Consider the following 25,489-nt stretch of genomic DNA (forward strand, 5'->3'; position numbering starts at 1 on the left):
CCTCAATTTTCAAACAGTGAAACTACACGTACAGCGCAGCGCCCCTCTCCGGATCAGTCACGGAGGGGAATGCCAGTTGGATAGAAATGCCAACAAACAATTAAGATCGTGGCCACTTCCATGATGGCCAAGTCAGTCCGTCTGGAGCTTCCTGTCCGGCTCTCCCTCTTCCTCTTCTCATGCCCGCCTCTCGGTGCCGTGGAGGATGAGCCGCGGAGACCCTGCCCCTTTCCCGGCTCCCGCTCAATCCTCGCGGTTGCGCCTAAACCAGACTCGGAAACACAGCCGGCGCGGAGAGGAGAGGCCCAGAGGTGGGCGTGACCGGGACTGGCGGAGGGAGGCGTGGTCGAGCACCGGTGGGCGGGGCAGGAAGGGCGGGGTCACAGCCCAAGTCCCGGCGGCCCAGGCCGCTGTCGAATTTAGAGAGGAAGCAGGAGCCGCGGGCAGAGGCGGGGCCAGGCTGTAGTGGGCGGGGACCAGGGCGGAGCCCCGGGGTTGGCGGCTAGGCCGGGTGGGTGGGGCTGGAGAGGAGGGCCCTTGACGGGGCGGGGCTTACAGCGCGCGGGGGCAGAGTCCTGCTACCCAGTCAGCCGCCGGCTCTCGAGCGGCACTGCCTGCAGGAGCCCCGGACGCAGCGCTCCGGGGAAGGAGGGCGAAGAAACGCGGCAATGGCCCCATGGGAACTCTTGGGGTCCGCGGTCGTGGCAGCCGCTGTCTTCGTGGGAGGCGCCGTGAGTTCGCCACTAGTGGCCCCAGGTGAGTGCCCCGCCGGGGCCTGGGCGCTCGGGAGGAGGCGAGGGGTCCGGACGGCAGCCCGGCAGCGCCCCGAGCTGCCCTCGCCCTGGCACAGCCGCGGGATCCCGACGCTGAACATCTGGCTGTTGGAGGGTGGCCCGGGCCGGGTGCGGCGCGGGGCGACGGTTTTCGTCCCTCCCTTCCCGCCTTCCCTCCTTTCGCTGGCTCCTCTGAGGACCTGTTACCCCTGGCGCGCCCCTCTGAGCTGTCCGGGGTGTAGGCAGCTGGCCTGGATTCTTCGGGTGCGCCTCCGGCCGGGCTGGGCACCTTGGAGCCCCGCGGACCCCTTTCCTTGCGCGCTTGTCCTCAAAGGCCCCGTGAGCGGAAGATCGTGACACAGGGGGCCGGGTGCGCTGGCGTCGCCTGCCCGCCCCCCCCCCCCGCCTTTGTTGTATATTTTAGAGACCTTGGGGAGTTCGTTTCTTTCCCTTCCAAGTTTTCATTAATTTTAGTGGTTGGTTGGATTCTTGTAACAGGTTGGGGATTTCAGATATCTTCCCCACACATCCTGGACAAATCAGTCTTGGAAAAAGGGGAGGCTCCTTTGTAAACTTACTTTTTTTTCTTTTCTTCTTTGAGTCAATTCCTGTCACCACAAAAGGAACCTTCTGTGGTCAGAGCAGGAAGCCACCAGCAGAGACCGTAAAGTGTGTCCCCAGTGATGAATTTGGAGCAGGGGTTTTTAATTGAAATCTAAGAGGAGGTGTGACTTTTACCGAAGTCAGGTCTCACACTCTTGTTTTTATGGTCATAGACCCCAGGGATTCCTTGCCACCGTTTTCCCTCTTAATTGTCACTTTACAGCAGTAGTTAAAAAATACTAATAGATATATACCTCCGCGGCCGTTTCGGGTTACCATAGCCTGGAATCTTACGTCAGCAAGCTCTTCCAAGCTTGAGCAGCTCCTCTTCACGTTCAAATAATAAGCATCTGGAAGCCTTCCAACTGTGACTATCTCTCCTCCATAAAAACACGTACACTGCTCTTTACTTCTGAGAAGACTCCAATCGCTACGGCTTTTAAACTGGCTTATCACGTTGGTCATATTGGTTATTCACTTTCTCATAGAACACAGGACATGTTAAGAAGGGAACAGGTCGGAGATGATGTCTCCTGAGCCTTTATTAGCAGACCCGTATTTCCTTCAGTCATCCCCCCCTGGGGAAATGACAGCTAGTGACATGTATTATTGGATTTTGGTTTTCACCCTGCATTTCATTGCTGAGACAAACAGGTGCATAACCAGGTTCAAATTGGACTCGGGGTCGAGGACAGAACTTAGAGAGCTAGAGCCAGTCGGCCCAGATTTTGAATAGCTTAACCTGGGAGTAAAATTGTTAAAAATTCATCATGGATGCACGTAATTAGTCAGCAGCAGAAAAAGACTCTTCCTGGAGTAAGTTTGTGTTTTGATCGATCTCTGAGCAACACTCAGCTCTCAGGTCTGGAATGTGATGAAGAAAAGTTCTCATCTAATTGTATAGCAACCTTTTTGATGGAAGTTTAATAATTAGGAGGACTGAAATATCTAGGCGTGCCTGGTGGCTCACTCGGTTAAGCATCTGTCTTTGGTTCACGTCATGATCCATGAGTTGGAGCTCTGTGTCGAGCTCTGTGCTAACAGCTCAGAACCTGGAACCCGCCTCGGATTCTGGGTCTCCCTCTCTCTCTCTGCCCCTCCCCTGCTTGCACTCTGTCTCTCTCTCTCTCTCAAAAATATATAAACAAAAAAAAAAAAAAGAGAGAAGAATGAAATATCTAAAAAAGAGTACAGAGTACCAAAGTGCCAGTGTGACTTGAGGCCTTTATGAAGGAAAGATGCCCTGACCAGCTAACAGCTGGTCCTCTTGGGATCTAAGACAGTATTAATGTTTGTAGGGAATGTTTTCAGAATGTAGGAGGAAGGAGATGGGGAGTAATGTCGAGTGCTTGCTATATGCCCAACTTTGAGTTGGGCACTACCTATGCATTTTGCACACTTGTTTCTCATAGCCCTGTGACATTCTTATTTATGGTGAGGTAACTGAGGCCCAGAGCAGTTAAATAATTGTTTCAGTCACATAATTGATATATCAGCATTCAGTCAGAGCAGCAGAACCACTACGAAGGGTGTGTGTGTGTGTGTGTGTGTGTGTGTGTGTGTATGTGAATGTATCTTTATATGTATCTTTGATACCCTAGCCTGCTTGATTCCAAAGTTGATTTCTTTCTACTGTCCCCCACTTGTCCCTGGAGAGAAAACAGAGCAGAAATCAAACTCAACCTTAGCAGTCTTGTTGAGATTCTAAGATAGGGACTGTAGGACATCCTAAAGTTGTAAGCATGTGGTTAGGAGACATTGGGAAGCAGAGAAAAGATGGACAGATAAATTCACAGTGGGTAGTGACAATGTCTCTTTCTCTTCTTGCCTTGTAGGAGAATCTCATTAAACTTCTGTCTCTTCGAGGCAACATTTGAAACTATATACCACAAGCACCAGAAAGGGATGATTTACCACATCTTGGCTTATTTATGTCCTTAAGGTCTCTGGTTACTCAACCTTTGGGCTTATTAGTTCCTCTACCAGATAATGGGCATGGCTTCTAGTAAGGAGTGGGTGGAAAAGGTTCAGGGGCTGGTGAAATGGGAAGGGCACTCTCCTTGGGTTTTGTGGGCTTCCATCCAGCCTCCTGACTCCTCATTTGATGCTAAAGATAAGCTTTATTAAATTCTGTGTTCTCCTTTGGCCAGGTAGCTACTACGCTGTATAGCCACATAATACGTCATCAGCGGACAGACTGTTTTGAGAAAGCGTTCTTGGAGTGTGGGCTTCCATGCCCAAATCTAATTTAAAGAGGAAATGAAAAATTCGAGTAGTGCCTGTCTTTACCCTTGCTAAAAGAAATTAATCAAACAGATGATTTGGGAGTTTCAGTAGCTGAATTCAAATGAGACAGGCCAAAGCCCCGGGCAATAGAAACAAAAATTTCATTGTTACTTTTTGAAGAATTTGGCTCTGATGTTGAAGTTTACTTAAGTATTAGGACAAAAGGGAAACTATTTAAAACTGACAAAAATGATTTAAATTGTCATTAGTTAAAACTATTATGTTGAGTGGTTTCTAATTATTTTAGGGAGCACTTCAGGAATTGGTAAAGATTTGGTAAGCTCCTGATAGCAGGCAGAATAACGGGTCTGGTATGCCAATAAGGACTAAAATTGGAATTTGGAGTTGGTTCATTGGAGATCTTTCACTCTTCTTTGGAGGAAGGAATGCAGTGTTTGTTATACCTGTTCTGTGTCAGGCTCTGGTCTAAGTACTCAGATCATTTAAAAAATTTTTTATGACACGTTGTCAGCTGTGTAATTTTATTCCTGTATTTATAGATGAGAAAATTGAGTATCTGAGAAGTTAACTTGAAAAAGTCATTCAAATGTGTGAGCTGGATTTTGACCTTGAGTCAGATCTATTTAATTCTGAAGCCTATTCTTATTAGTTGTAAATCATTTCTTTCTTTTCTTTTTTTCTTTCAAGTGAAAAATTTCTTTTTTAGTCTAAGATATTTATAAAGAATCACTAAGTAATAGGGTAGTGGCAGGATACCGTGGATAGAGCCCCAGGCTCTAAGATAGCCCTGGAATTGAGTCAGGAAGAGCCCCTGGCACTCTGGAGAGTGTTCTATACCTCCATGTTCTTCCCTGTAAAATGGGCATGTGCCAACTCCTATCTTTGTTCGCCTTACTGGCTACAGGTGAGGATTAAATGAGCTGTTGTCTCTGAAAAGTCTTTGCAGATGGCAAAGTGGCGTATCTTTTATCCTATGTATGATTTTTTTCTGTGTTTCTTCCCCAAAGTACTCATTAGGCTGAAACTTTAATGTCAAGCAAATTATCTAATAAATGTAGACCACGTGTACTGTTAGGTTTTCATTCTGGAGGTAGTGATTGTTTTGCAACGATAGGTTCATTGTACATTTTTCAAAGCCCAGAGCAACAACACCCCGGATTCATGAATTTGCTGCCGTTGACTGGGAGTTATGTAGACTGGCCGCCTTTTCCTATTTTCATTTAGCTAAAATACAATGCTCCTGGAACTTTTAGAAAATTTTCCCAAGTATTAAAGTTTGGAGGGAAGGGAAAAGAATCACCTTTTGATCTCATTGCTCCAAGGTACTTGCCACTGTTAGTGTATTTCCTTCTAGACCTCTCTCTGTTTTTCATTTGGATCGTAATGCAGATATAATTCTGTATCCTGCATTTTTCATTTAATGTTATACGTGAAGGTTTCTCATTTCCCTGCCTATTCAAAAAATAGCTGCATAATAGTTTATTATATGGATTCACAGATTTTTACCTCAGTGTGCCTCCATTTTACGAGATTTCAGTTTTTGCTAATTATTGTTAAATGAATTTGAGTTTTCACATAGATGAAACATCTATGTTCAGTGAACATCTATGTGTAAAGCTTTGTCTAGCTCTTGATGACTTCCACAGAAAATGGATTCTTGGAAAGGCAGTGTTGGGATCAAAAGTATTCGTGTTTTTGAGGCCATCGATGACCCCAGTATTAGTGATCTGAAGATGGTCCCAGTTTACTTTTCGCAGCAGTGGGGGAAGGACTCACATTTCACACTGTTGGCATTTTCTCTGCAAAACACATTTGCTAATTTGTAAGGCAAATATCGGCACCTTGATTATTTTAATTCGTGTGTCTTTGATTACTGGTAGGTTGGCTCTTTCTTCTACTATCTGAGACATTTGCACATGGTGGTAATCCTTTTTGGACAATTCTGAGATCTGAAAAGCTCTGAAAACCAGAGGTTTTTTTGAGGCTTTTTTGCATACTCCATTGGTGGTAAAACCTAAGCCAAAGCACTGTAAGGTTCTATATTATATATTTATCTCACTTTGTTTGAAGATTGCTAAATTTTGCTGCAGTAATCTCAATGAATTTGATTTCTGAATGTTACATAATGTGTGCTAAATGTATTGTATTACCTTTCTAGAATCGCAGAGTCTTAATTTTGAGGCACATCTGACCTCCAGGTTTTCAGATAAAGGATTATGGTCCTGCATTTCCTCCTCCATGACTCATTATTCTTGTCTGTGGGCAGCCGCACATAAAACTGCCTAAAAAAGTCATATCCTATGGGGGAAAAATAACTCCTCAAGTGAGTGGCACTTCACAAAAAGAAGCATTCATTTCTTTGGTAGTCTCATGTGGAATCTAATAAAATAAAGATACCTGGGAAAAGCTGAGGTTTTGTTTCTTCTAGGTGGCTTTGAGGGTGGATGCCTATCAGAATGGGAACTTTATGGAGAAGTCGGGCTCAGTCTCCTCTGCCAGCCACGGACATGGATCTCTTTGTAAGGGAGAAAAAAACCCTAGACTCTGCCCAGGGGACTTTTTGGGGAGGGACGGATGGATAGAGGGTGACAGACACCCCAGGCAATCTGCCTGTGCCAGTCATCTCACCTTGAAAATCCTTTCGCCAAACTCTGTTGGACTCGGGGAACTGGTTTTCTGTTAACTCCTTTGCATTACCCCAAGCCCTCCACCTTCTTGTCTTTTCGGCCCAGGATTCTCAACAGGTGCTGGCTCTACCAACTCGCCAGCCCCATATGCATTCCAGCCGTTACATAAAGTGCCATTGTGCTGAGGGAAAGAAATCTTTGAACCACTTTCCCCATCTGTGTTATGGAGAAAATATGGCGGAGTTGCCTCATGGGGTTACCATGACTGTTATCTGAGCTAAAACGGGAGAGTTCATGGCACAGTGTTTGGCACGTAGTAAATACTAAAAAAATATATATTATTATTGTTTTGCCCTGAACCAAATACTAACCCATCACAGCTGTCAGGTGGGACCGAGCTTCCAAGTGCTACAGAATTTACCATTCAGGTCCTCTGCCATTGCCTGAGGCATCTCCTAGCTCTGCAGCTCCGGCCAGGCTGGTTGTGAGGCTGCTTGTGCAACGGCAGGGGTGGGGTTGAGGAGGAGGCTGTGTGGGGCAGTGCTTGATGCCCCAGGGCAGGAGGAGTAGAGGCCACTGGGTTTGGGAGGGAGTTCTCTTGGGACACCAGGAAGATGTGGGGCGGAGCCCTTAGCGACCAAAATTAGGAAAGAGAAAGAAAAAAGAAAGAAACCATGAACCGTGAGATGACAACCTGAGCCAAAATCAAGAGTTGGACACTTAACCAATTGAATCATCCAGGCGCCCCATGGATATGGATAAATAAGAAATAAATTTAGTCTTTGCCCCCAGTTCCTGGCACAAGCTCCTCAAACCCTTAGGAGCTCCTGAGTAGTAGGAATGTCTTTTGTCATTCATTAGAAGCCCCTTAGATCAAAAGGTTTTGGAGGTGACTTAGGGTGTTACCCTAGATAGCCTCAGGATGGAGCTGGTCCTCTGAAAGGCTGTGTGATTAGAGGTTGGAACTTTCAACCTCCTCCCCTCCCACCTCTGGGAAGGGGAAGGGTTAGGGGGAAAGCTTCTGATTAAATACCTTAGAAAACTTTTGAGGGTGCCTGGTTGGCTTAGTCAGTTAAGAGTCTGACTCTTGATCTTGGCTCAGGTCATGATCTCACTTTTAGGGAGTTCAAGCCCCACATTGGGCTCTGCACTGACAGCACAGAGCCTGTTTGGGATTCCCGCCCCCACCCCCTCCGTCTGTCTCCCTCTATCTCAAAATAAATAGATAAACTTTAAAAACAACAACAACAATGACAAAACCCAAAACTTTTGAACAAGAGTGATGAGCTTCTGGGTTTGTGAAGGCTTGGAGATATGTGGAGAACAGTGCACCCAGAGAGCACGAGCCCCGCGCCCTTTCTCTATACCTACTACAGGCATCTCTCCTATCTGGTTGTTCCTGAGTTATATCTTTTATAACAAACCGGTGATCTAATAAGTAAAACATTTCTCTTAGTGTCATGAGCTGCTTTAGCAGTTTAATAGCATCCAAGCAGGGGGGTGTGGGAACCTCCAATTTATAGCCTGTGGGTCAGAAGCACAAGGTGAGAACGTGGACTTGGAATTGGCATCCAAGGTGGACGGAGGGGCATTCTTGCAGAACTGAGCCTTTAACTTGTGGGCTCTGATGCTCTATTGGGTAAATAGTCTCAGAATAGAATTGTTGCTTGGTAGTGCTGGGAAAAACACATATTGGAATGAGACATAGAATCCTGTAGCATTAGGGCTGGAAGGGACCTTGACCATCTCCTCAAAGCTAATTTAGCAGATGGGGACACTGAGTTGGCCTAGCTAGGGCCAAAGTGGGTTCTTTACTCCATCTAGGACTCTTCACATTGCGTTAAAGCTGGCTCTCCATTGATGTGGCCCCAGCTTCGCTGCTTCTGGGAAGGCTCCTTTGGCCCACATTTGCCCTTGGTCCTCATGCTCCAGATTCTGATTTCCCAACTGTCTGGATCTGGGGGAGCAGGACTTGAGAAGCATGACACGGCTAACTGACTCGTGAAGGGATTGTGGTGTCCTTAGTCGTACAAGCTTAGAGTCAGAGGGGATTTGGGTGGTCATCTTGGAACTAACCTCCTCTCTTTGCAGATAGGGAAACTGAGCCCTGAGAGGTTCAGTGGCCTGTGGGAGTCAGGAAGTCTTACCCCGTAGTACAGAAGCAGGCCATTAGGTTTGGTGAGGGGACGGCCTGTGTTTGTGTCTTGGTCACTGTCCACAGCTAAGATCCAAGCACAGGACAGAGCAGATACTTAAATCCTGGAAGGAAGGAAGCCAGGGTTGGAATCCAGGTGTTCTGACTCAGCCCAAGGCTTTTTATTTACAATAAAGTGAAGGGTTAGGCTTTCCAATGTTCACCCACAAATATTAGCAGTCATGCCTGTCTCCATCCCTTCCTGAATTAATAAGAGGCTGTTTTGTCTGTCAGCCTCAATGGGCCATATTGTTCCAAAAACCTGAGGTGGAAAAATCTGGTCACTGAGGGAAAAAAAAGAATGACAATAAAAGTAATTAAGTACTGCTTTATCAGATGACTATGGTAGGACATTGATATGTTTGGAAGTATTAGTGAAAATTTTCAAAGCAAAAGTTTTCAAAACCCAAATCCACTCATGAAATTCTTTTCAAAGGTACATTAAATTCTGTTGTGTTTCTACATCTAGTACAAATGCATTTATTAATGTGTGTCTATCAGGTTCCGTAGTACTTTTGGTCTTTCCTTTATATCTTCGTTTCACTAGTTAATCCTTGATATGTTTATTAATTCAGCAAATGTTAGTCAAGGGCCTTCCTGTCTGGGAGGAACCGGGGATGAGGTGATGTCAACAAAATCGGCTCAGTCAGCGCCTGTTTGGAGCTAGCAGCTTATCAGGAAAGAAGATAAAAGTGGCAATCGAGATTAAGTGTCCTTTGTAAGTAAGACACCGGCTTGAGTGCCTAACCTGGGGCTGGGTGTGGGACGAGAGCCCAGTACAGCTGAGCAGGACTTTCTGAAGGCAACGAAGCCTAAGCTTATACTTGTAAACATGTCGGCCTTAGTGAGGTGAAGAGAACTAGGGGTCACAGAGGGGAGGCGGGGAGGGGTCTGGTTCCAACACGCTGCGTCACTGGGCTCCGCCCCAGAGTGTGTGAGGCTTAGATGTGGGAAGGACCTGGAGAATTTGCTGTCCCGACACATTTCCCAGGTGATGCTGCTGGAGTGTCACATGTGAGCGGGAGGTAAGAGGTGGATGAACTAGGATGCTGTGTTTCTCTCAACCAGGAGACCCCCCCTGCTTTGTGTGCTATCCGTCCTGTTCTCCACCTGTCCTTCAAGCTGAGATCAAGGGTAACACGCCTCAGAAACCCTTCCTGGGTTTTTGCACTGGTTTTCTGTCCTGTCAATAGACACGCGGGGTCCATGAATGCACGTTGCATCCATCCCATGTTATTGCACATTAAATCGTAAGCAGTTGTTTTCACTGCGTGTGTCTGATTGGAGCACCCCGAGCAGAGAAGAATGCTCCAATATTTCACTGATCGATCGGATTCTTGCAGCCAGTCTGCAGAGCGGGCTGCCATGGTCTCTGTTTCGCAGAGATGAGTAAATGGAGATCTGAGATTTACTGAGGAATCACCAAGATGAAGAGAAGCAAGACGTCCCTCGCTCACGTCACAGATGAGGAGAAGCCACAGCTAGATGGGTGTCCCTTGTTCTCAAATGTCCTTTGTCATTGTGTGAAATTGCATGTCCTGCATGCTCAGCACCACAGGTAAAAGGAAGGTTTTATATTTAGTCTTTTTTTTCTTTTAACTTTTTCACTGTAGGTCCATCTACTTAAATAGGAAACAAAGACATCATAAATTACATATAGATTTTAGTGGAAAATGGGCTGTTTTTTCAAATTTTTAAATGTTTATTTTTGATAGAGGGAGAGCATGAGTGGGGGAGGGCAGAGAGAGAGAAAGAGAGAGAGAGAGAGAGAGGGAGGGAGGCACAGAATCCTAAGCAGGTTCCAGGCTCTGAGCTGTCAGCACAGAGCCCGACATGGGGCTTGAACTCACAAACTGTGAAATCATGACCTGAGCTGATGTAGGATGCTCAACCGACTGAGCCACTCAGGCGCCCCTAAAAATTCTTTAGGAATCATCCTTTTGCTTTTAGAGTGAATCTTTGAATAGAGTAATTCCATTTACATGTCATTAGGTTTATAAATGAATTTTTGAAAGTTTTGGCATGAGGGAGATATTAAGGAAAAATGGATTTCGGTTTCCTAAAAAGACACAAATGAGACAGTTATGCTATTACCCTTCTAAATTGGTCAGATAAGTTTAGCTGAGTGGTTGAAGATTTATAAAGAACCTGTCACATGATAGGTAGAGTTAAAAAAAAAAAAGACAAACCAAACCCCAACAAACAAAAAATCCTTTTCAGTATTGGTAACATACCTTCCTCCCCCGTGCATATGTGCAAACATAACATGGCTCTCTGAGATTCCTGTAAGGAGTGGAAGCTCGAAGAATTCACTGGGCTTTCTGTCTCACTATATAACTCGGGAACACTAATTTTCAAATGCCCTCACAGCTCTTCATAGCTGGAAGTCTCCAACACAATCATGTGAATTATCTACATTATAAAAACAGCAGCCTGGAATTTCCTGGCATTGGTAAAGTGGCAGATGGCTAATGAACAGGCATTCCTTCATTTTTCTTTGCGTGTTTGTGCTATATGCTTGTCGAGTCTTAATTCCTTTGCTGCTTCCTCAATTCTTTCCAACCTCCTCCTAAAGGCAAAACACAAAACAAGCATGGGCAGAAAAAAGAGGCATTGAAGATTGCTGGAAGCTAGGTGATCAAGCCAGGAAGCTGAGTTGTTTTTTTAATTTGGTTTTGTTTAATTTTTTTAATGTTTATTTTTGAGAGAGAGAGATCACATGCATGAGCGGGGGAGAGGGAGAAACAGAATCTGAAGCAGGCTCCAGGCTCTGAGCTGTCAGCACAGAGCCCGACACGGGGCTCAAACCCATGAACCGTGAGATCATGACCTGAGCCGAAGTTGGATGCTTAACCGACTAAGTCACAAGGTACCCCTGGAAGCTGAGTTTTGAGGGTAAAATCTCTTTCACATGCCTGATTGCCAAGTTAGCGTCTTAATAGTCTTTGCAGGTAAGACATGTAGGTATCCCCAACTTGCAATTCCTTAAAAAACCAAGGGCCTTATTGGAGATACTATTAGTTGTTGTGTAGGTATGAAACATGAACAACAAACTTGGTTTCTGCCCTCCCCAAACTTGTGATTGAGAAGGGAGTGATAAGCTATGAATGCAAGCCATTGTAGAATCATGGAGAATGAGTTTGGTATAATCCAAGAACTACAAAGTGCTGCGTGGGATCACAGAAGAGGGACTTTCCTCCTGTTGGGAGAGGTGGAAAGGACTTCAACATGCCTAAAGCTTGGCGTAAGTAGACCTTAAGGGAGTGTAGGGGAGGCCTGTCCAGCAAAAGGAACAGCCTGCGCAACCGTATAGCAGTAGGAAAGGAAAAGTCAGAGCAGACCCCGTGTAGACGGAGGGTTCCTCAGTGAAAATCCATGATGAGACTACAGAGGGGAGGCTGAGGGGAGGCTCAGGAGTTCCTGAAACTGTGTACTTCACTGTGTAGGCAGTAGGGGACTAAGGATGGTGTGGAGTGGAGGAGAGGGGACCAGACGGAGTCCCCAGGCACTGCGATGTGATGGCAGAGCCCTAGATGCAGAGCTCCGTAAGCCCGGAGTTCGAGACATGGCCCCAGTACTTCCTCAAGGCAATTGATATTGCTGTTCCTTCTTGTTGTTTTGAAGTTGCTTCTTTGGAGAGACAGACAGAGATGAACAGAGAGAGCAGGAGAGAGAGAGGAGGAGGATGGGGTTGGTGGGTGGGGAGCAGGGGTAAGGAGAATATCTGTTCTTTATACATCTCAGAGTGGTTAGGAGTATCAGATAATGTATCCTTTGTAAGTAATAGAAATATGACACATAGTATATAGGTTTAATATAATACATATGTCAGTCACACAGAAATAATTTTTTCAGGTTTGAGGTGTGCTGGGAAATTGGAATCATAAAGTGAGTGCAGTGTCCAGTCTTGATGGTGTGAAGACCAGGAAGTGTTCCTTAATGGTAAACGCTAGCTAGTTGTGCGTTTGTCTTATGTTAAGAGTAAATTCTCTGAAATTATACAAATCAGCTTAACTTCTGATTTCTTCATCGTTAAGCATTGATTTTCAGAAGACTCTTGTGATTTCTAGTTCTTTCCCCCTATTGTTTGGTCAAGTTCTCATTGTTTTCTCTCCAGGACAGGAGGGCAGTGTTGGCCTACCAATGTATGGAGCAGTCTCTTTAAATAAAACATGCAGTCAGCACTGGGGTGATTTATGAAACCCTGCTTGGCTAAGGGCTTCCTCTCCCTGTCTTGTCTGGCAAGTCCGTTTCCTTACGTCCCTTGATTTTTTATAATAACATGACCAGATTGCTTTGGGGAGAGGGAGATAATCTGCTTGAAAGTACTAATGTACATTAGGTGAGTACGTACTATGGAAACAATGGTTACATAGGTGGTAGATGAGGTGCGACTTAGCTCAGTTCCTGGGTGGGAGTGGGAAGGGGGAAGACAAAGAGAAAGAGAATTCTTTTGCTTGAATTGACAAAATAGTTGATCTTTCTCGAACTGTTCAGCGCTGCATCTTGATATATGAATGAGTAAGGACTCTGGACTTGGAGTCAATGTGTAATAATAAAACATATATGTGTGTTTGGTCTTTGTCTCCAGTTCCTTGCACAGAACTCCTAAAACCCTTAGAATTTTTTGAGAGATTGGAGTCTTTTGTTATTCATAATGAGCCCTTTAGCCCTTACCTGAGTTATGCTAATGAATGGCTCCTGGCCAGCTTCCAGATGGCGGCTGGTTGCCAGAAGAACCCACAACAGGATTAGAGGGTTGGAACTTTCAGTCCCTTCCTCTCATCTCAGGAAAGGGAGAGGGGCTGGCAATTGAATTAATCAGTAATGGTCATGCCTGTGTGAGAAACTTCCATAATAACTCTGAACTCATGGATGTGCTGGGAGGGTGGTGTGTCTGGAAGAAGTGTGGAAGTTCGGCACACATCATCCTGCTCCCCCTCCACCCATGCTTTTCCTTACTCATCTCTCTCATTTGGCCGTTCTGAAGTCGTATCCTTTATAATAGAACTGTAATCCTAAGTAAGCATTTTCCTGAGTTCTGTGAGTTATTCTAGCAAATTGTTGAACTTGAAAAGATCATGAAAAACCTTGAATTTGTAACTGGTTAACCTGGGGACCCCGTTCGGAGCCAGTGGCTGTAGTGGGGGCAGTCTTGTGGGATGGAGCCCGTCTGCATTAGTTCCATGTGGTTGGAGTCAGAACTGAATTGATGTGTTGGACACCCAGCTAGTGATGGAGAATTTCTTGTTGGAAAAATGAAAGTCCAATCTTTCCTGTTTGGAAAAACCAACTCATAATATTAAAACATTATGCTTGGAGGCATCTCCTTGATAAGGATTCAACAAGGCGTTAACAAAAATAATACTGGGAGGTGTGCCTGGGTGGCTCAGTTTGCTTAAGCATCTGACTCTTGATTTCTGCTCAGGTCTTGGTCTCATGGTTCCTGAGTTTGAGCCCTCCATTGGGCTCTGTGCTGGAATTCTCTCTCCCTATCTCTCTCTACCCCTCCCCCACTGTGCTTACTCTCTCTCTCTCTCAAAATAAATAGTTAAAAAAATTTATAAAAAAAATAATAGTGAGAAAGAAAAGAAATTACCAGGCCAATGCTTTATTGTTTATGTGCTTACATAACACAAAGCGCTTATATTGTGTTTTATAGTGTTATAAAGTAGAAGTTATATGACTCTGTGGTTTCTTTGGCCCCTTCTCCTGTGGTGCACTGTCTCTTCCTCTAGCTGTAGAAATATCTAGTATGTAAATATTATGGATTGCAGTTATGAGTAGTCTCCTTACTAAGGGATTTCCAGTATCATGGTTTACCTCTACCAAATTAATATTACTATTAGGTTGAGCCATATGAAATTACCAATATTTGACTGTTTTTGACCTACAGTGACGACAAGTTGATATGATTCAACCTAATAGTAATGAAGTTCCTTAACTGACCTTTTATCTGCAGTTTAAAAAAAACAACTTGTAGTGATGACCATCAAGACAGTTTAGAAAGTGCACATAGGAAAAGAAAACACTACTCCAAGGTTCCACCAGCAAAAGATACAAAACACTAAAAGGAAAATTAAAATAACTTATAATCTTACCACTCAGAGATAACTAGTGTTGCCATTTGGCTATCTTTTTCTTCAATAAAACTGGGGTCATATTAGCTCAAAAGTCTGCTTTGTGTTTATCTTTTTCACGTAACATTTTTCACTTACAATTGAGATAATTTTAGGCAAAAGCATATATGGCAACTTTGATCCCTTCACACAAATTATTTCAATTGTTTTAAAAGTCAAAGGAAGGTTTAGGATTTCTGAGTAATCAACAGTTATAACTGTTAAATATAGATCAGGATGGCTTTCTGATTTTGTTTATTATAAATGGTGGCAGGATTTTTTTTTAATTAGTACTTGATACCAAAAACATAGGTAGATTGACCTAGAGAATATAACTTAAATGGATCGTTCCTTCCCAATTACTGGTTCACTAGGAAAAGCCATTCTGTCATTCTAGATTTATTACTGAATTAGATGAATAATGATTACCCGTAGATTTTACTACTTATGACTCTCAACTAGAGTTAAGCTATGGATAATCCCATTTCCCATTTTGTGGAACTTTCCTGAACATCAGAACTGTTAACTATTTCACTTCAGAAGCTAGAGGGCATGTACAGAGTATGGCGTTCTGGAACCAGGCTGCCTTGATTAAATCTTAGTCTGCCACCTGCTAGCTGTGTGACCTGATACAAGTTACTTGACCTCTCTGTGCTCTAGCTTTCATATCTGTAAAATGGGGTTGAAACAAATAGTACCTACTTCCTAGGGTTATTGTAAGGGTTACATGAGTTCATACCTGTAAAATTCTTGGAATGCTATTTGTAGGAAGTATGCATCAAGGCGTAACTATTAGTAGTATTTTTCTCTGGGTCTGACCCTTGCTACTGGTTTTCAGAGTTCTTATCTGAGTTTTGTGCTAGTGACCTTCACATTTATTTCTTCCTTTCAAACTCAGCTTCTCTCCGTCTCGGGTTTTCCTGATCACATCTGTTTAACCTTTACCTCATTTGCCTTTTTTAAAGTGATCTTCTTGTCTCTCTCCTAGACCCTCCTGTACTTTGCTTTGCTTTTTCTCTCACCGCACAGAGGCAGCTCCACATCAGAGCACTTAAGCTGGGCGGGGGCCTGATCCTCCACCTTTAACTCCTCTCAGCGCCCGGTTCCCGTGTTCCCAGAAGGCAGGCCACATGCCTCTGCTGCAGGAACCCTGCCTGCTGAAGTGTGACTAACGGGAAAAGCCCGGGTTTAGGACTTTTGTAGCTTTCTGTTGAATCATGCTCCTTTTCCTGTTCCTGGAAGGAAGGGAAGTGCTTGCTGGGCCAGTGTGGGGGTGGCAGCCGCCTCGCCCCACTGTGCCGCCCCGGGAGCCCCGTTGGGGCGGCCGCTCCCTCACCTGCAGGGCCTATGCAGTGATTTTTGTCCCGTCCCCCACACTTAACACCGCCTCCTCCGGTGTGGCTCCTGTGGTTCCCTGTCTTCCTGTGTGCCGGTTTTGTATCCCCGGCTAACATGTAAGCTTGCGAGGTGAGCAGCCTTTACACTTACTACCACTGGTAACTAACATCGCAGCAATAAGAACATTTTTTAGGTGCTTACTCTGTGCTGGTCCCTTGGGGAAGCCCGAGTTCACCTCAGTTCATGCTCAGAACCAATTCTGTTATTATTTGCGTTTTCAAGATGAGGAAACTGAGGCAAGGGAAGTGAACTGACTTAACTGGGGTCCCGCAGCTAAGAAGCAAGATGCAGGAACACAGTGCAGCTAAGAACAAGCTAAGAACAAGCTGGCTTCCGCTTTTGCCTCTTTCTTTCCAGGAGCAGCTTTGGTGCAGAGCTTGGGCCCTGCCTGCAGCAGATCTCGGTTCAATTCCTGGCCTTTCCCCAGCTGAGTGAGCATGACTTCAGAATTTTGTTCTTTAGCCCGTCCCCATTTTTAAGGTGGGGCTGATAACAGCACCTGTCTCAGAATCATGACAATTAAAAAAAATAATAATAATAATGTGAGTGGACATGCCAGGCACATAAATAAGCACTCGGTAAAGGTCCTGGTGCTGTTAGCAGCTGGTGGCAGAGTGGATGAACTTCCCTGAGGCCTTGGATGTGGGACTGGTGGACCCGCAACACTCCGCAGGAGAATCCAGCCGTCTGCCTCTCTGCCTCTGCCAGTCTTCCTTCGTGCAGCCCTTGCATGACTCCAGCCGGTTCAGTGACACCCCGTTGTGTTCCCTCGTGGTTAGTTTGTGTCGTCTTCTGCTGGGTGGAAACCACTTGGCTGCCCTCCGACCCCGGCAGGGACGGATCGTGCCCGAAAGCAGGGACCTAGCAGATCCCGGAGGCCTGGTCCTCCGTGCCAGCTCCCTGTCTGTGAAGCTCTGGAGGAACCGAGGGTTCCTAAGGGACCCCCTTCCCTCACCCTCACTCTTGCTGTTTCTGCTGGAAACGGGCGCCCTGGGCTTGTCCTCTTCTTCCTGTTTGGTCGTTTTGTCCTGACACTTGCTATTCGCTTTCTCCCACGGTTTAAATAATTTCTAACGTAGTCCCTGCTTGGCCTCTTGCGAGGAGTATGCACGGACAGATCTGTTAGGAATTGCAGCCCTGTGAGAAGCGGGTGGTGGCTTTGGAAAGGGTGTGTAAGCTCCCCTCCTATTTATCATCCCTTTACCCATCTCCCAAGTTGGAATGGAATGGAGTCCTGTGAAAATGCAGTTGAGGGCCAGTTCCCCCGGCTGGGGTTAGGAATGTGCTGCTATTTGTGGCCTCCTTTTGAATCTTTGCTAATTGGAACCTTCTGTTGATTTCCATGAGCCCGGGGGCTTGCTGGTAGATTAACATCTTTCAGAAAGGGCTTACCCAACAAGTGTGTAAAGCCACAGGGTCCATCAGTTGTCCAGCTCTGAAAATAATCTATTATTTTGGTTTTTTTCTTAATAAATTGTCAGTATTTGGCAGATGGGTGTGTAAGTACACTGGACGTTCTGTCCTACAAATAGCATCTTGACAAAACTGCTGATCAGGTTACAGGGAGAGTGGACACTCAGTCACCCAGGAGCCCTTCTGGGAGGGGTAGAATCTGCTTTCCCAGTTTTTACAGGGTCCACGTAACAAATGGCTAAGGTGCGCCTGTCCCAGGAGCTGCGATGGCCGTAGACAGGACACCGTCTGTGTTTGACTTAAACCGGGGTTTTCCTGTGGGTTGTTTCACTTTCGGGTTTCCTAACTTGGAGCACAGTCATGTGCTCGGGTCCGTGAGCTATGTGAAGGGCGTGGGCAGATGTCGGCAGGTGCGAGTTGCGGCTCTTCTGTCCAGTTCATTCCTTTGCTTCCACCCAGTCATGTCATGTCAGGCCGCTGATTTCTTGCAAAATGAGGGTCTCACTCCCCCTCCTGGCTATTTCCTTGGGACTAGAGATTTCTTTTTTTAAAAGAAGTTTATTTACCTTTGTGTGTGTGTGTGTGTGTGTGTGTGTGAGAGAGAGAGAGAGAGAGAGAGAGAGAGAGAGAGAGAGAGAGAGAGAGAGAATGAATGAGCACAAGCTGGGGAGGGGCAGAGAGAGAGGGAGACACAGAATCTGAAGCAGGCTCCAGGCTCTGAGCTGTCAGCACAGAGCCCGAAGCAGGGCTTGAACCCATGAACCATAAGATCACAACCTGAGCTGAAGTCGGATACTTAACCAACTGAACCAACCAGTTAAAAACTCACAGAGGTTTTGATAAAATAATGAATGTGAAAGTGTCAAGTGTCATTTGGATAGGAAATTTTTGTCTTGTATGGTGTCTCTAGCTGATGTGTACAACTGAAGCTTTTCCTCCTCCTGTCCTTCCCTTTCTTTCCCTTCCTGCCTGCCTTCTTTGTCTGCAAGATTTTTAGATGGCATGGAACTAACGCTGTTAGAACAAATTATGTTTGCACCAACTGTTGAATTGCTTCTAAGTGTAACACTTTGGGAGTAATACTGTGAAAACATACATATGTAAACAAGGTGATTTTCAATAGATAGGACAAAATTTTCCTTTCCTTTTCATAGTTGTGGAGGGGTAAAGCACTTAATACTTTATAGTCATCTTTTGCTTTTGCAGTTGAAAGTTAGTATCAGGTAATTTTATGCTGCTGAGATGTTTTTTTAAAAAATGAATTTATTACAAATTTCATCTTGCTATAACTGGCTTTAATCATTTCTCATGAAGAAGATTTTTGCATTAAAAAAGGATGCATGCAGATTTCAGTGTTTATCATACATAATAGGGTCATTTTGAGAGAGGTAGCCTTTTAGGGTTTAAGGGCATTCCAGTGGATGGACGTGGTCCTGGGCTCTGGCCCGGCTCTGTGGTCAGTTGGTGATGGTTTAACCTGTTTACTGTGACGTGTGTGTCCCTAGATAAAATTGCAGGCCACCTCCATTCTTATAGGCCCCACTAGACAGTGGCTAAGAGCGAGGGGCCTGGAGGGTAATGAGAGGGCCTACCTTATAGATGTTGTTGTTTGCACATGAAGCTTCCAGAACAGTGTTTGCCATTCTGTAAACAGCAAACGCTGCCACTGAGTTATTTTTAATGTAGCAACTCATTCTTCATAGCATACCACCTGTAAAAAGGACCCAAAGTCAAGATTGGATTTCCAAAGTTTTGTTGCTTTAAAGTCATTTGAAATGAATGACTTTTTAAAACTTCCATTGCTTTCTTGTTTGGACATAATTTACAATGTGAAAGGTGCAGAAGGGGGAAAAGGTATCTCTCCACACCTGTTCTCCGGCCATCCAGTCCCTCCCCAGAAAAGACAGTGCTCTCTATAGCTAAAGACTTTTAAATTTTAAAAATCCTCAGACTGGTGACACTGAAAATAGCAAAAGATGGAGGAGAGGCAGGGGACGGGGAGACAGGGAACGGAAGAGGGGATTCAGCTTTGGCCTGCACTGTGGAGCCCCAGGCATTGCCCTTACTTAAACCCCTGAGGACCCCAAGATGTGCCCTGCAGCTGGGGGTCCACTGGGGTCTCTTCAGCCTTTTCTGCCTTGCAGCCATGCTTCCTGGCCCGTGTCCCAGTGCAGATGCTGGCGAGTTGACCTTGCTCCGGTCTGGGGTGAGGCCAGGTCAGATGAACCTTCTGTTGGCTCTGAATGCAGACCATTGTTTTGGAAGGACTCTGGAAGGTTCAGGAAGAGTCCAGAAGTTGAGTTCCTTGGCTCCTCTGAACACTGGGATCCTAAAGTTAATCCTCTCCCAAGGAGCAGCTCTGAAGTTGTGGTTGTTATCTGTGTTCAGTCTTTTGATGCCCTTGGGGAATTGTGTTCGGCCAGGGAGTTCTGTAGCCTTCAGAAGTAACTTCAGATGGTGAATCTGACAGTTGTGGAGAACGTTGGGGACTTTCTCGGACTCTGCACCGTTAGTTTTCCCCTTCTAGTTTCATTTGAAACCTATGATGATATTTACAATTTCCATCATTATTTTAAGTATCTTTGTTTCTTTATAGTAACCTCGCTCCGTTTCAGTCCTTTGTTCTAGTAACTACCTGGGGTTCAGGAAGGATTCAGGTTTGTCCCCCACTCTCCTGCCCGCGAGAATGTTCGTTCTCTTTTTATCCAGCCAAACTCAGTTTTTCTTTTGAAGCCTAATGTAAAGTCCCTTTTCTTCCTGGATCCCACTAGTTACTTCCCTTTCTATACCTATAGTACATAGACAGAGAAACGGAAGCTTAAGGATGGGCTCCAAACAGGGGGTAATCGGGTTGGAGATTGAAATGTAATGAGATGTTCCCATTACAAGTAATAATTAGGCTCCCACAAAGGGTATTTAAAAATGATTAAGTGGGACTTTGTGAGCTTTTTTTGGTAAGTTTATTTACTTTTGAGAGAGAGAGAGAGAGAGAGAGAGAGAGAGAGAGAGAGAGAGAGAGAATGAGTGGGGGAGGGGCAGAGGGAGACAGGATCCAAAGCAGGCTCTGTGCTGACAGCAGTGAGCCTGATACGGGGCTTGAACTCACAAACTGTGAGATCATGACTTGAGCTCAAGTCAGACACTTAACCAACTGAGCCACCCACGTGCCCCCGTTTGTGAACTTGTAATATAAAAAAGCTTAAAGAATCATAAAGTGGGCACCTGTATACTCACCACTTAGATTCAACGTTCTGCCTCATCGGCTTGCTCATCCCATCTACCTAGCTTCTTCCTTGCTGGACCATTTGAAGTCAAGATGCAGACCTTGTTACATTTCTCTCTAAATACCTGTGTCATTTATCTTGTGGGATTTGGGACTTCCTTCTCTGTAACCACACTGGCATCATTGTGCCCAGGAAAAGAAACAATGTGTCTCTGATCCTGCTTTAACCCAGTATCCTCAGTTGTCTTCAAAATATACTTTATAGCTGTTTTGAAATTTTTATTATTGATTAAAATTCTGAGCCAGACTCCAGTCAAGGTTTACTTATTGTATTTGGTTATATTAGTTTCTAACAAAAGAGAACATTTGGCCAAGGACTGGGAAAGGGAAGAAACTTTCTTGGCCACAGGCAATATTTTGAAATCTTTGGCTACTCGTCCCTGCCTGTTTCCCTCTCCCACAGATCTGGGGTGCTGCTGCCCTGAGCTCTCCGTTGTGACATTCTCCAGGGTATAACTGATCTCACACAAGTAGTAGCAGAAACCTCAGGGACAGCTGTGTTTTTCCAGGGACATCTTAGCCGTAGGCTTCTGTAAATCAGGGATTCACAGTTGGGCATTGCTGATTTATGCACAATTTGCTGGGGAAGGTGTCTAGGCCTCTGTCTGTTCCCAAAGTGGTCTTCGCTGTCCAGAATCAGAATTCTGCGCTCCAGTGTCATGGAGCATATCAAGGACTTTGAAAAGTAATGGTAACTGAGTGACAGGGTGCACTGTCATGGGTGGGTGGACTCTGGGCGGCTGGATCCTATCTGGATGTCCCTCCCTGCCCGTTCACAGTTTCCGAGTGGGGGAGGGGAGAGCTGTGGCAGCTGTTTATCTCAGAGTTGTATAGATAGAGGTTGGCAGCGGCTTGAAGTTTCACTACAGAGTTTAGTACTTATTTATATACCGACTTCCACCGTCTTCTGGTTTCCCTATAAGCTCCTCTGTTTTCCCCATTCATTTTAAGCTTTTTAAAATGTGTCTGCATGGGTGCTCTATCTCAGCAAACGGCATGTCAGGGATGGTCTTAAAAGCTCTGTGACTTTGGTTCTCTCTGTAGCCAAAGATAGAAATAATTTGGGGATGATTTGTTTTGTAGAATTTGTTTTGCATTTGCCCCTTTCATTAGTGTATGTAATTGATTTCAACTGTTTTTTGACAATTAACTTAATAAAGAAGGTCGTTCTGCAGACACTAGTAGAGAGCCTGCCTGGTTTTCATGCAGGCTTTTACCAGTTTTTAACTGTGTGACTTTGGGCAAGTGACACACACTCCCCGAACCTGTGATTCCCCTTCTCTAAAAGGTTAGTAATGTCACCTCATAGTAATGTCAACATTTGAAACCGTTGGGGCCCAAGGCCAAAGCTCTGAATGTCATCTATCGTTTCAGAAGTCTAACCAAGGGGTGCCTGCCTGGGTGGCTCAGTCAGTCGGTTAGGCGTCCGACTCTAGGTTTTGGCTCAGGTCATGATCTCGTGGTTTTGTGAGTTCAAGCCCCATGTCGGGCCCTGGGCTGGCAGCATGGAACCTGCTTCAGATCGTCTCTCCCTGTGTCTCTGCTCCTCCCCAACTCATGCTCTCTCTCTCTCAAAATAAATAAATAAATAAATAAATAAATAAATAAATAAATAAATAAATGAAATAAATAAAAAGAAATCTAATCAGATACATTAATGTTTATGTGTCAAACTCACTGGAATAGAGGTCATAAATAGCCTCACATTAGATCAGAATAGGTGTGGCCACCAATGCCCTTCTCAGATTTGGTTTTGTTATGAAATGAATTATAAACATTTTTGTCATCAGGGCCTTTTGGATTTTGCGTGGTGGATACAACAGGGTCAGCTTGTGGTTTTCATCGCCAGTCATGCTTTGTGGATGGGGCCAGAGAAGGTTGAGAAGGTGGAGAACCATGGAGAACCATTGGCTGCAGCTCATAATTTTTCAGCAGAGCAGACTGAGGTCCACAGAGGGAAAGTGACTTGTTCAGATTACAGAGGTAACCAGTGGCAAAGCTGAATGAAGAAAAGCCCTTTTAGGGAAATGTACGTCTATTGATCTTAGTAATCTAGACCAAAAATAGACTGCTCTTGGGCACCGTGATTTGAATCTTCACTAAAAACAAAATGGGGTGTGTGTGTTTAAAAGTGATTTTCCAACCAGGCGATCTACATACTGGCCAGTGCCTTTTCCATCACTGAACTGTCAGGTCACCTGCTGGGAAACCCTAGATTCTGAGAATGTGTACCTTTTCCTGATAAAAGGGGACGGATAGCTATCAGAACCATCAACATGTCCCTTGGTTGGAGCAAAGCTGCTTGGGAGAGGTCACAAGGACCTCCTTATCTGCAGTCTCTGGTTATTAGCTTTGTCTTCCCCATTGTTAAGCAACCTCGAGCTATGCCCACTGGGTTTGAGGAATGCCATTTCCATGCTATTCCTTCTCAGCTCCTCTGACGACTGAGGTCAGCTGGAAATACAAGTATTATTTGGAAACAAGCTAAAAAGGTGCTTTTAATTTGGGGGGTTGACTTGGAGCCATTCCTCAGACTTCTTCCTCATTCCTTAACATCTGTAGGCTTTTTTAATCACGTCCTCTTTTGTGACCTTCTTAATGGGATGTTGGCAATTCACAGTACGTAGTGGGCCCTCAAAATGCAGCGAATAAACCAAACCTGGCCAGGTTGTAGGAAAAACCCAAAGGATTTTGATAAACACTGGCTTTCGTTAAACATTTTTACTTGTGATGTTGCGGAAGGGAATCACGTTCATCATTGCAAGTCAAGAACTCCCTGCTTCAGTGGTCTTGCTGTGTGCAGGACGAACTTGACATGAGGCAATGGGCTTATTTATAAAGAGGCTGAGTGGACCTGGATTGTGGCCTGGGTCAGATTTTGGAGTAGGGGGAGAAGTCAAGAGATGGGGACAAAAATTAATTTTGTATTTGTTCATTAGTGCCAGGCATTTTCAAAACCTGTCCAACTTCCTGATGTGATAATTGGAAATCACAGTTTTGAAGTCTGGGGAGTCTTTACTGTAAGTTGTGAAACATGAGAACAAACCACCATTTAGCATTTTAACAGGGATGTAGCTAAATTATAAAATATGATTGAAAGAGAACTGATTAAAATATACCTTAAACAGGCATTTATAGGTGGATGGTGCGCAGTCACATATAGGCACAGTTTACATATGCAGAGACCCAGGCTTCCAGAAGGTAAGAGGAAACAATATAAAGGCAGGCAGAATCCAGACTGACTGGTTTGAATTGAGGCACTGCCACCAAGTAGTGTGACCCTGGGAAGGTTGTTGTACCTTTCTGTGCCTCCTTTCCACCTCTGTCATGCGGGGATAGACCTCTAACTACGCCCTAGGTTTATTGTGAAGATTTAATGCTTAGCTTAGTGCTGGCTCATAAATGCTCCATAAGCGTGGTAGTTATTGTTGTTAGTGGTAACAGAGAAGCCAACTACTCTGAGCCACATTTCCATGTCTTCTGGAACACCATCTCCCCCAAAACAGTTCCCTTCCTTACCATGGCTCTGTATGCTTTCCGTTCAGACTCTGATCGCTGGTCCCTTGTTATACTGGGCTTTCCAGCTTGTGTGGACCCCTCCATGCAGGATAGCCCAGCTGGAGATTTGGGGTGCGGTGCCCTCTCAGCTGTGCCCTGAATGTCTGCGCACAGCCCTCTCCTGTTCCTGTTCCTCTCCTGTTCCCTCAATCTCTCCGCCACGCCTCCCTGTCTCCACGGGTTGCTCTTCTGACCTGCTGTCCCCCAGATCTCAATAGATGTCATCTCTACCTATTTATTGTGAGAGAAAATGGAGGATATCATGCACCCTGTTCTGCTGCCTTCCTTCAGCCCACTACTGAGGTCTCTAACTTACAGAACCCCCCTGATTCGGGAAGAAGTGTTTTTGTTTTTCCTATTCCAGTGTTTAATCTGTCTTCCTATTGAAATCTCCTGAAGGCCATCACTCCTTATTCCCCCTCAGTCTCTCCCTTATGCTCCTTTTGTATGTAAAGACATCGGTTTCAGCCACTTAAAAGCAAAACAAAACTCCAAATAGAAATTTCTTCCTTTTACCCTGAAGGTAAACTACCCTACCCTTTTTGTGTTTCTGCTGGGTTTTAGGAGTAAACTGAGCTCAGTCCCTGTTCTTCAACCCAGGGAATCTAGTCTTATCTTCTGGTCTACTGAAAAACTGTGCTGTCCAAGGCCACGAAGATCTATTTTCCTTCCTTAATTTTTCATTGTATGTATGTATTTATTTATTTTGGGATTTTGAAGTTTACTTCAAGAAACTACAGAAAAACAGGAAGTAAAGTACAGGGAGAAAGCTTAAAAAATTCCCAGCAGCTTCTTAAATTAGAAACTAATGGTTTCCCATGAGTCCTTAGGAACTTCTATGTTGCCTGACTTTTCTGAGTTTTTCTCAATTCTTTTTCTAAAGAGTCTTCTCAGGTTGTTTGTTTCTTGCTTCTTTTTTTTAAGATTGTATTACGAACATTTAACATGAGATTAGGCCTCTTCACAAAATTTTAAGGGCATGGTACAGTATTGTTAACAGCAGCCACAATGCTGAGCGCAGGGACGGAAACATTATACCCGTTGAATAGCAGCTACCCGTTTTTTCTCCTCCCCCCACTCCTGGCAGCCACCATTCTACTCTCTGTTTCTATAAATTTGACTATTTTAGATCGCTTGTAAAGCAGAATTACGCAGTATTTGTCCTTCTGTGACTGGCTTTTTTCACTTGGCATAATGTCCTCTGGTCCATTTATACTGTCACCCAGGATAGGATTTCCTTCTTTTTTAAGGCTGACTGGGATTTGATTGTATAT

General features: G+C 44.8%; 1 protein-coding gene across 2 annotated transcripts in view; it reads left to right on the top strand.

Moving 5' to 3' along the window:
- Positions 1-577: 577 nt before the first annotated feature.
- The window catches only part of RELL1 (RELT like 1), a 64,983-nt gene continuing 40,071 nt past the window's right edge, over positions 578-25,489 (top strand). For both annotated transcript variants that reach the window (XM_029947522.1, XM_029947531.1), the window contains exon 1: positions 578-756. In XM_029947522.1, the coding sequence (XP_029803382.1) occupies positions 669-756 (88 nt within the window). In that variant the 5' untranslated portion in view covers positions 578-668. The remainder of the gene's footprint in view (positions 757-25,489) is intronic.

Source organism: Suricata suricatta, chromosome 1, assembly GCF_006229205.1.
Source record: "Suricata suricatta isolate VVHF042 chromosome 1, meerkat_22Aug2017_6uvM2_HiC, whole genome shotgun sequence".
NCBI lineage: Eukaryota > Metazoa > Chordata > Mammalia > Carnivora > Herpestidae > Suricata > Suricata suricatta.